Source organism: Mauremys mutica, chromosome 1 (genome assembly GCF_020497125.1).
Source record: "Mauremys mutica isolate MM-2020 ecotype Southern chromosome 1, ASM2049712v1, whole genome shotgun sequence".
In the NCBI taxonomy this organism is placed as follows: Eukaryota; Metazoa; Chordata; order Testudines; family Geoemydidae; genus Mauremys; species Mauremys mutica.
Genome location: NC_059072.1, coordinates 367600154 through 367611990, shown reverse-complemented (window position 1 = coordinate 367611990; position 11837 = coordinate 367600154). Strand labels below are relative to the sequence as shown.

The following is an 11837-nucleotide window of genomic DNA, read 5'->3' as shown; positions in this document are numbered from 1 at the left end:
TATGATTGGAAGGAATCTCAACTGGCCATCTGTGGACTCTGTTTTGGGGTATAAATGTGCAGTGAGTCCAGTTTGTTTTGTGATCAATAATGCATTTAGAGTATTATATACCAACACTGCTCCCCATTCCATAGGGAGATCTCTATTGAGAATCTAACATTGGTAGAGTGTCTCATTCACATTCTCTCTCCATCCAGGCATTTGTATTGCGACCATCAGCCTAGACCCTGGGCATATACAGGAAGTCAGGAGAACATACGATACATGCAGGAGATCTTGGACCAGGAGAGTTGACACCTTCTCCCTTACTCCATGTCAGATTTGAACACCACCGGCTTCACCAGCCCCTCCACCTTCATCCTGCAGGGCATTCCTGGCCTGGAAGCGGCCCATGTCTGGATCTCCATCCCCTTCTGTGCCATGTACATCATAGCCATCTTGGGGAATGTCATCATCCTGTTCATCGTGAAGAGGGAGCCGAGCCTCCATGCCCCTATGTACTATTTCCTTTGCATGCTGGCTGTCACCGACTTGGTCTTGTGCACGTGCACCCTTCCCAAAACACTGAGCATCTTCTGGTTCAATTCCAGGGAGGTAGATTTCAGTGCCTGCCTCACTCAAATGTTTTTCATTCACTGCTTCTTTGCGTTGGAGTCTGGCATCTTAATGGCCATGGCTTTTGATCGCTATGTGGCCATCTGCAACCCCCTGAGACATTCCACCATCTTGACAAACTCTGTGGTTGCCAAGATCAGCGTGGCCGTGGTGCTGCGTGGCTGCATGATCGTACTGCCCTGTCCCTTGCTGGCGAGGCAGTTGCCATATTGCAGAACCAACATAATCTCCCACTTGTTCTGTGAGCACATGGCCGTGGTGAAGCTGGCCTGCACCGACATCCGCATCAACAGTTATTATGGCCTCTTTGTGGCAATCCTGGTGATTGGTCTAGATGTGTTCTTTCTGGCTGTGTCCTATATCCAGATACTCAGGGCCATCTTCAGACTCCCCACAAAGGATGCCCGGCTCAAGACTTTTGGGACCTGTGGCTCCCACCTCTGTGCCATTTTAGCCTTTTATATCCCAGGTCTGTTCTCCGTCCTCACATACCGGATTGGCCACAAGGTGGCCCTGCATTTCCATGTTCTCTTTGCTAATGTGTGCCTCCTGGTGCCCCCCATGCTAAACCCCATCATTTTTGGTGTGAGGACCAAACAGATCCAGGACAGGCTGCTCCGACTCTTTACTCATAAAGGGACCTAAAGTTTTCTCCTGGTGCTCTGGCTCTCAGACCGAGCTCCAGGCAGAACTGGCTGGTGACGTGGTGCCTGGCCGCCTTCCTTGAATCCCTGACTTAACGAAGTGAGGTTTTTTATATCCACAAAAGCTTATGCCCAAATAAATCTGCTAGTCTTTAAGGTGCCACTGGACTCCTTGTTGTTTTTACAGTCAGAGAGACATTAATCCTTTTTGTGACTTTACTGTGTAGTGTCAGTATGACAAACTGGGGACTCAGTCTATGTGCAACTCATTGAATTGACACCTTTCTAATTGCTGGTAACTGGACCCTCAAGGCCCCACCCCATCCCTACCTCCTCCACCAAGGCCCTGCCCATGTCACTTACTCCTCTATTTTCCTCCCAGTACCTATACAAAAGAAAGAAATATAAATAAATATTAGATCCAATCAGTTCTGGTACTAACATGCTCTGGCATCTTGGGGCAAGCAGGGACAAGGGGAAGAGAGTACAGGGGTGCATAGTGGGGATGTATTCACAGATTGTTGGAGGGGTTTTTTGGCCTGTTTTGGCCTTGTTTTGAAATGGGAATAGCTTCATTTTTGGCTAATTGTTAAATTCAGGGTGCTTATTTACAGCATGAAGAAAATCAGAAGAACACCAGAATGAAGAACGTCAGAATCACCATACTGGGTGAAAGCAATGGTCCATCTAGCCCAGTATCCTGTTTCTTGACAGTGACCAATATCACATGCTTCAGAAGGAATGAAAAGAACAGGCAATCATCAAGTGATTCATTCCCTGTTACCCTCTCCCAGGTTCCGGAAAACAGACCCTGTGGACATGCAGAACATGGTGTTGGATTCCTACCCATCCTGGCTAATAGCCATTGATGGGCCTATTGTCCATGACCTTATATAGTTCTTATTGGAATGCTGTTATAGTTTGGGCCTTCACATAGTCCCCTGGGAAAGAGTTCTGCAGGTTCACTGTGAAGAAATTATTTCTTCTGTTTGTTTTAAATCTGCTGCCTAATAATTTCACTGGTTGAACCCTAGTTTTTGTGTTATGTGAAGGAGTGACTAATATTTCCTTATTCAATTTTTCCACACTAGTCATGATTTTATATCATATCCCTCCTTCGTCATCCCTTTTCCAAGCTGAAAAGTCCCCATCTTTTTAATGTCTCCTCATATGAAAGCCATTTCATACCCCTAACCATATCTGTTGCCCTTCTCTGTACCTTTTTAAAATCCAATATATCTTTTTTGAGATGGGGCAATAAGATCTGAATACAGTATTCAAGATGTGGACGTACCATGGATTTATAGAGGCAATATGATATTTTCTGTCTTATTAACTGTCCCTTTCCTAATAATTCCCAACATTCTGTTTGCTTTTCTGGTTGCCAGTATATATTGCACACATGTTTCCAGAGAACTATCCACAATGACTCAAAGATCTCTTTCTTGATGGGTAACATCTTATGTAAGCCCTATAGTTTTGTATATATAATTGGGATTACAGTTTTCCATGTGCATTACATTGCATTTATCAACACTGAATTTCATCTGCCATTGTGTTGCCCAATCACCCAGTTTTCTGAGATCCCTTTGTAGCTCTTTGCAGTCTCCTCTGGACTGAAAAATCTTGAGTAGTTTTGTTTCATCTGCAAATGTCACTTGCCTCTGGATCCTTTCCAGGTGGTCTACATCTTTCCCGACCAGTACCCTCTAGACTGGTACTGTCACCTCCCATGACTCCTTATGGCTCTGATAATGCAATCAAAAATTGCATTTACTTTTATTGCAACAGTAAAAACTCCTAAGAGATCTAGCTATACCAACCCAACCCTGGGGTAGACAGCATGAGGTCAGTGGAAAAATTCTTCTATCGACCTCGCTGCCACTTCTTGAGGAGTTGGATTACCTGTGCTGACAGGAGAACCGCTGCCGTCATTGTAACTACATTGAAGTGCAAGGGGAGCACTGCTGCAGTGTTTTAAGTGTAGACAACCCCTCAAGCTGATCTTCCAGAAAAGCATCCAGTCTGGCTCTGCAGCCATGGGGAGTTGGAGAATCCACCATTTCCCTGTGCAGTTTGTTCCAATGGCTAATCATCCTCAATGTTAAATATTTGGCTCTTATATCCAACTGGAATTTGTCTGGCTTCAGTTTCCAGACATTGAACCTTGCTCTGCCTTTCTTCACTATATTAGTACACATGGCTTTCTCTCCTGTGAAGTCTCCTCTTGAGATTTTTTTTTAGATATGAATAATAGATGAAGCTCTTCAAGTCTTTCTCTCTCTATCAGGCATTTTTTCCAGGCCCAAATAATTTTTGTGGCTCTTTTCTGCACTCTCTCCAATATTTCACTATCCTGTTTGAAATGTGCACCCTGGAACTGCACACAATCGGTTTCACCAGTGCCATTGGCAGAGGTAAAATCTTTCCCCTGCTCCAGCTCAACACTTCCCTGTGTATATACAGAAAGATCTCATCAACCCTTTTGGCCACAGTATTGCACTGGGAGCTCACGACGGGTTAGTTGTACACAATGACCCCTAAATTCTTTGCAGGGTCCCTGCGTTCCATATACAGTGCTATCGTTTGTAGGTCAGGGCTGCATCCCCTGTTCCAAGAGGACAACTTTGCATCTGACTGAATTAAAACATGTGTTTGTATGGGCCAAGCTCACGAAATGCTCCGCATCAATCAGTGGGTTCTCTGAAAATTTATCTGCAATGGTTTTCTCTTTGCTTCTAGATCATTGATAGAAATATTGAAGAGCATAAGGACTAGATCTGATCCCTGAAGAACCCCACTAGAAACAACATCATTCACTGACAATGGTCAATTGACAGCAGCTTTCTGAAATCTGCCAGTTTTTAGTCTATTTTACTTGGACTAAAATGTTATTTTACAGTGTTCATTGTTTTTATCTGCATGTTTTCCCCTACTCAATCAGACAAATCAAAGTCTTTTGAATCTGCTCAGTTTCCATGATCAACCAAATGTGTAGTCTCATTAAAGGATGAAATTGTGTTTATTTGACAAGCCCTGTTTTCCATAAACTATATGGTTGACTGGCATTCATTATATTCCTAGTATCAGAGGGGTAGCCGTGTTAGTCTGGTTCTGTAGAAGCAGCAAAGAGTCCTGTGGCACCTTATAGACTAACAGACGTTTTGCAGCATGAGCTTTCGTGGGTGAATACCCACTTCTTCAGATGCAAGAAGTGCATCTGTACTTCTTGCATCTGAAGAAGTGGGTATTCACCCACGAAAGCTCATGCTGCAAAACATCTGTTAGTCTATAAGGTGCCACAGGACTCTTTGCTGATTATATTCCTAGACTTTTTTTTAACTAACCCTATACCTGTTTTTCCATTGTTTCCTTACCTAGACAAATATTTTTTACACTTTCCTTGCATTTGCCCTTATTTTTTTTCTTTTTTGGCTCTGCTGCTGCCTGATTGCCTACTTGTTCGTACCTCTAAGGTTCTACTGTAGCTGCTACTTAACATCTTCCTTGACAGCTAATGGACTGGAAAGTATTTCATCACCTCATGTGGTATGAGTACCTCATACTGATTCTTTCCAAATACAGAATGAAAATGTTTCTTAAACAAATCTACTTTTTCTGAACATTAACCATTTTCTTCTCTCCCTCTAGTAATTGGCCTAATTATTTTCCATAATTTATTTTGTTCTCAATATGCTGAATAACCTCCTTTTTGTTTAACATCCTTAGCCCCACCAAAGCATGGATTTTTCTCTTCATGTCTTTCATGTCCCTTATCAATATTCATAAATTCCAATTTGTATTTTTCTGCCCTCCCTCCACCCATTGCTGCCTTCACTTTGCTACTGAACTGGGTTTTGTCCAAAGCTGTCAACTTTCTTCACTGTGGGATCACGGCTTTTCGGTTGTCTAATAACCTCTTACTAAAGAACTCCCAAATTTCCTTCCCATTTTTTCTGTCTAAATTATTCCTCCTAATCAGTTTTGCTGATAATGTTCTTGACCTTTGAGCAATTAGCCATTTTGAATGACGAAGTGTCGACATATACTATTGGTTGGGAACCGTTCTCTGTTTGTCCATTTGAATGCAATCAGTTCCATTCTTTATTTTGCTCTCCCCTATCATATACCTCCTTGTTTGTCTTTTCTTTAAAATAAACAATCCCAGACTTTTCAGTCTCTCTGCATATGGCAGCCTCCCCCACTATCATAACCTGTCTTGGAAACTCCTTTATAGAAACTGGGAAACCGATTGAATTTCCAGAGAAAGTTATTCTCCATCCCATTCCTTAGACAGCCAAACATTGCCTTTGATTTGGCCTCTGCTTTGTGTTAGAGGAAGGAGCAGGCTGACCCAGAGGCAAATTTGAGTAGGGATTCTTTATTGCAATACATGTTGCCCTTGACCCAATTGTCGAGTAAGCACTGGATTAGTTACAGCACACTCTTTTTATCTAAATTATATGTAAATGCCTACATCCGTCACAACCCCTCAAATCCTTATTAAGTAATAGAAACGCCCATACTACTAGTATACCCACCCTTATCTACTGGTCACAATATTACACATGTTATACAGGCATTTTTACCTAGAAAATACATTTCTTTCCAGTAATTTGCCTTTATCCCCTAATGCCAGGTCAGCACACCAGCAGCCTCCTAGGTTTTTACTTAACCCTATCATCTCCCAACACTTTGAAGGAGCAGGTGTTTCTGGTGAGTTACTATCACTGTCACCCAGATCTTACCCATCAGGTGTATAGTACTTGGGATGTTTCCCCCTTGCACATATCTTTGCAAAGCTTTGGGTATTTTTTTCCACTCAGATTTCCCTGCGTGAATGGGAAATTCCTTACAGCATGGACTCTCTAGCTTGGCATTCATTGCATTAATGAACAATGATGGAGGTACTCAATGCCTTTTTGCCTCTGTCTTCATGAACAAGGTCAGCTTCCAGACTGCTGCACCGGGCAGCACAGTATGGGGAGGAGATGACCATCTCTCTGTGGAGAAAGAAGTGGTTCAGTACTATTTAGAAACACGGGACAAGCACAAGTCCATTGGGCCAGATGCGCTGCACCCGAGGGTGCTAAAGGAGTTGGTGGATGTGACAGCAGAGCCATTGACACACCCAGATGAGTTACATGAATGCTTTCACCAGCCACTCAGGAGCCAATAATATAGACGCTCTAGCCAATTCCCTCCAGCTCCCCAGCGTAGGGCACCAGAGCTGTGTCATCTTGTCCTGATGAGAAGCCTGACCAGTGAGAGTGTGTTACTCAGTCTGCTCATCCCTCAGTTTGGATAGTACAATGCACCAGTCCCTGCAGCTGAGCAGATTTTTCTTTACACTTCAAACAATTGTTAAGGGTAATTAGCATGAGCGACTCCATTTTGTAAGTTCCCTTATTTTGTATCCATCATTAACTAAAAGCGAGCATATCACGTACACAACTCCCAAGGGCAACATTAAAGAAAGATAAAGCCAGAAACAGGAAAGAAGATAGGAAAACAGCTGCAACAGCATAATTAAGGAAAAATTCTAGTATGCAAGGTAATGCTGAACTGTGCACTAGCCAGCACGAGGACAATGATTAGCTGTAATAGGCTAAAGATAAGAAAATGGCTTGTTTATTGGCTAAGGCTTCCGATCCATGAGGGTAGCATGCACTCCTAAAAGGTATATAACTTCTATGGAATCTGCAGCCTTGGTCTCTGACTAGCAGGGAGACACCACGTTCGAACGTTGTTTGAACCTTGCACAATAAAACTTTGTTGTTTGGACACTTTGCAAATCTTTGCTTTTTTGTGCTTCAGAAACAAACGGTGCGTGGCCTACAGGTATAATTCACAACACAATGCATTGATTTAGGTAAAATAATATAAAAGAGATGTATTAACTACAGAAATATTTTAAGTGGTTATAAGTAATAAGTGTACAGATCAAAGAAGATTACCTAAGAAATAAAACTAAATCATAATCTGAGTTCTATAAACTAGACAGGGTGTGAATCAACCAGGATTTAACCCTCGGTGCAAAAAATTCACCAGTCTTCCATACACAGGCCACAAATTCGCCTTTCCAGCCTCAGACAATCTCCCCATTCAAAGTCTTTTCCCTCTAACTGTGATTTCAGGTGTTGACTTGTGTGAGGCCAAGTAGTGATGTATCTTCCCCGTTTTGGGAACTTCATTGTCCCACACTAATCCCCAAGCACACTTAGTGGAAAATTTCAGGCACAAAAGATGGAGTCCAGTGTCACATGAGCTGGTCACATGCCCATGCATGCTTCGATGAATCATAGCAGGGGCTATAACCCGTATTCTGGTTAAAATCATAGAATCATAGAAGATTAGGGTTGGAAGAGACCTCAGGAGGTCATCTAGTCCAACCCCCTGCTCAAAGCAGGACCAACCTCAACTAAATCATCCCAGTCAGGGCTTTGTCAAGTGGGCCATATAAACCTCTATGAATGGAGATTCCTCCACCTCCCTATGTTCACAATAGTCCATGTGCTGGATAGATTGTGTATAAACTACTTTTTGGAAATTACCATAGAAGGAAAACCAATTTAAATACAGATAGAGAGTCAATATTCATAACTTCAGATACAAAAAGAGACATTCATACTAATAGGATAATCATATTCAACAACCATCCAACTTTTTAACTGGCACCTCACATGACATATTTTGTACAAGATTTGTTGCAACTATATAGTAGTGGCAACTATGCGGTGCCAGGGTGTTGTTTTGTGGTACAGAATGTCTTAGTAATATGTCTATAGAACTAGATCTAATTTTGTATGTTTATATAAGACATTCATCCATATCCTCAAAAAGCACTGCATTCTAGACTGTACCTCAGGGGGAAAGCAAGTGGAGAGACAGAGCAGAAGACCATGAAAGAATGTTTTCCCTGCTTCCCATTATACACCCAATACCTGACTCCATGAAAATGTCCCTCTCATTTTCCTTGTTTAGTGAGTGTCACCTGCACTTTCTGTTTTTCAGACCTCAGCTTCACACACATTACTGGATTATCAGATGTTTTGCCACAGTATCTGGGCAGCCATTCATCCCATCAGTCATCATCATCATCTTCCTGGCAAATCCCAAAGGAATGTAGCCTCAATGCAAACTGAGCACGAGCAATATTCATAAGGTGGTCTGGTTGTATATTTGTGGAGTGGCAGTCATGTAGCACTGCTGCAGCTTTTGGCAAGCATGTGGTCATAGAATCATAGAATATCAGGATTGAAAGGGACCTCAGGAGGTATCTAGTCCAACCCCCTGCTCAAAGCAGGACCAATCCCCAACTAAATCATCCCACCCAGGGCTTTCTCAAGCTGGGCCTTAAAAACCTCTAAGGAAGGAGATTCCACCACCTCCCTAGGGAACCCATTCCAGTGCTTCACCACCCTCCGAGTGAAATAATGTTTCCTAATATGATTGGCTCTGTAGTAGCATTCCTTAATATGCTCATTTCAGAATTTGCTGGTCTTTCACTCTAGTAATGTGTCCCCATCAAGAAAGCGGCCAAAACTTTCTCAGTGCTGATATGGAAGGTTGCTGGTTTCAGCTTCGAATATACTCACTCCTGATCTTGTGCTGGTCCTTTATACGTAACAGCTGCTGGAGACCATGAGCATTAAAAATGTCAGCCCGGAGTTCCTCAGCCTTCCTCAGCCCCACATTTTGAATCCATCCGCTGGAGCCGGGGTATCCCTTGTTCTGTAGATCTGCAGCTTGGTAGCAAGCCTGCTGCCACGGCATCCCCACGAAGGCCATGGAAAGGAACAGGGCAGCAGCTGCTGCTGTATGAATGCCTGTATCTTTCAAGCAGCCTCCAGCCCTATCTGTGAAGCTTCACTTGCCCTGCAATCTCTCCAGACAAGTTAATACACAGCTGGTTACAATTTTCAGATGCAGGCTGCTTAATGGTAATGGACAGGATCTTAGCTTTAGCTGGATTAAGAAAAAATTAATGCGCACTGCATCTTGCCCAGCCAGATCAGCTGTCAGATGCATCAATTCCCAGTACTACACCTTCAATTCCCTCTGAAGTTGATGGAAACAGCCTCTTGAGCATTTGTAACTGGCACCTAAGCTGAGATGCACTTTAGACGTGGCAGGGTGTATGTGTGTGTGGGGGGGAGGAGTGTCAGGTACAAAGGAAAGGGAGAGATGGACCAAAATGCAGATTGAGAGAGCGAGAGGATGAAATCCACTAGAACAGGGATTTCCTGCCTCTGCCATTCTGGGCGGGACAAACCGTCTCCCTGACCCCAAGTCAGGACTTCATGGTTCAGGAAACATTTCCTCCAAGGGAGCCCGGCTGGATCAGTCCTGGAACCAGAGCACTCAGGGAAACACTGATGGGAGAGGAGCCACATTTGGGTGAAGAGAACATCTTGTGGACACTTCTGCAACAGCCCCACTCCCCTTCTATTCACAGTCCTCTAGCATCCGAGTAGCAGCTCCAGGTTTGCTGTCACAGCCCTGCTCAAGCTCTTGTGGCCGGACACACACCGGGTGGCTGTGTTTGGGTCGCACAAACTGGATCCATGTGCTTTTGAGTTGCAGCAGAATTGAGGCCCTGCCTCTGGCTCTGGGTTTCTAAGCCCACTCTTGGAATGCAGGTTCTGGTCTAGCGTATCTCTCTGGGAGTGGAGATCTGAGCAACAAGACACTGAAACTAGCTTGGCTCCTCCAGACTCTCCAGTTGGTTCAGCCCACCCTTCCTGGAGCTCACTTTTGGGCACATGATCCTTAAAGCAAACAGACCCAGGACTTGCAAAAGGAGCTGATAAAACAATTCCTCTACTTGAGACAGCACAAGAGATACCCAGATCCAGGTAAACAAAATACAACACCGGCACGCCATTCCCTGCCTCTGTGCCCTCACCACTCTGGAGCCTTTATTGGGATTTAGTCAGAGCCCTCCAGGGTGTCCAGGATCCACCTCCTACAGTTCCTGGCTTCTCCACCTGCTGGACCTGTCTCTGCTGCAGTCATAGCCCTGAAACCAAAGAGTCCCCTCTGATGAAATTGTGCCTCTCTCCTGCCCCAGCTTCTTCTGGCTGCACCAACCCCTCCTCTCTCTCTCTCTGTTACCCCTTCTGGGGAGGTTCCATTCTTTCCATGTCTGCCTCACTGCAGAAACATTGGGGAAAACAGGTTTTATCTAGAATGCAGTTACTCCTTTCGTCTCTCTGGGTGAGAGCTCATTAGGAGCCAATAGTCTTTAATGACCAACTTATTTATAGACTGAGGCCTCTGTCTCAGCCTCTGCCTCTGAGCACAAGGCGTGTGAGTGAAGAGTACAGGAAAAGACCAGAGACATAACGATAGAGATGGTTGATACAATCAACTGTGAATTAATAGGGTTGCCACCATCTGGGTTTTACCCATACACTCTTCTGTGTCCGGGTGCCATTTAGGGTTGCCCGGTACTCGGTTTTCAACAGAAAAGTTTGGTCAAAAAGGGGACTTTGGTTTGGTGTTTGGTTACTATAGGGCAGGGGTCGGCAACCTACGGCACGCGTGCTGAAGGTGGCACGCTAGCTGATTTTTCATGGCACGTGGGGCGGGCTGAGCTGCTCAGCCCACCGCCACTCTGGGGTTCCCACTGCTGGCCCCTTGCCAGCCGGGGTCCCCGCAGCCCCACTCCCCTTGCTTCCGGTTGGAGTTCCAGCGCAGGCCCCCTGCCAGACAGGGTCCAGCTTCCGGCCCTGCTCAGCCCTACCAGCCGCCAGCTCCACTCACCTCAGCTGCTGATCTGGGGTTCCAGCCGCTGACCTCTTGCCAGCCGGTTATCAGCTGATAACTCAGAAGCCTGTGTGCAGCTTAAAGTATCTAAATACGCGCCACCAGACATTGGAAAACTCAGCAAGGGAAGGCAAGGGCAAGGATCACACGAAACTGATAAGATCTGCATTTTAATTTAATTTTAATTTTAAATAAAGCTTCTGAAACATTTTGAAAACCTTGTTTACTTTACATATAAAAGTAGTTTGGTTATATATTACAGGCTTATATAGAGAGACCTTCTAAAAAACATTCAAATGAATTGCCGGCACGCGAGGCCTTTAATTAGCGTGTGTGCATGAAGACTCGGCACACGGCTGCTGAAAGGCTGCTGAGCCCTGCTATAGGGCATTAACTCATGGCTGCCCCTGCTCAGCCAACAAGCAGGCTCCTTGTCATGCTGTAGCAACTCCCGTCCCAGACCCAGAACTGAGGGAATCCAGGTCAGTGGAGGAAGATGGAGATAAAAGAATGTGTGATGTGGGAGGGGAGGACAGAAGTGAGAAACAGGGCTGGAATCTTGGGGCAAGATCTGGGGAAGAGGGCTGGGCCTACAGGGTTGGTGCGGAGCAGGGGCTGTCTCTTGTGGGAAGAAGCGGGGCAGAGGTGAGGCCTCGGGGATTGAGTTATCACCAATTAGAAAGATGTCAACCCTATGAGTTAATGAGTTGTGCACAGATGGATTCCCCAGTTTGTCATTCTGGCATGGCACAGTAAAGGTAGGAAAGGGTTTAATGTTGTTGTTTTTTTGACAGTCCAGTAGCTGAT

The 11837-nt window shown here is 44.7% G+C and overlaps 1 protein-coding gene across 1 annotated transcript; it reads left to right on the top strand.

The window, feature by feature from the left end:
- The first annotated feature begins 312 nt into the window (after positions 1–312).
- Positions 313–1260, top strand: LOC123363768 (olfactory receptor 52H1-like). Its single transcript, XM_045005124.1, has one exon. It carries the CDS (start codon positions 313–315, stop codon positions 1258–1260), a length of 948 nt encoding a protein of 315 aa, XP_044861059.1.
- The last annotated feature ends 10577 nt before the right edge of the window (positions 1261–11837 follow it).

Coding starts and splice junctions, on each gene's coding strand:
- LOC123363768 (XM_045005124.1), top strand. CDS start 313: ATGTCAGATTTGAACACCACCGGCTTCACCAGCCCCTCCACCTTCATC.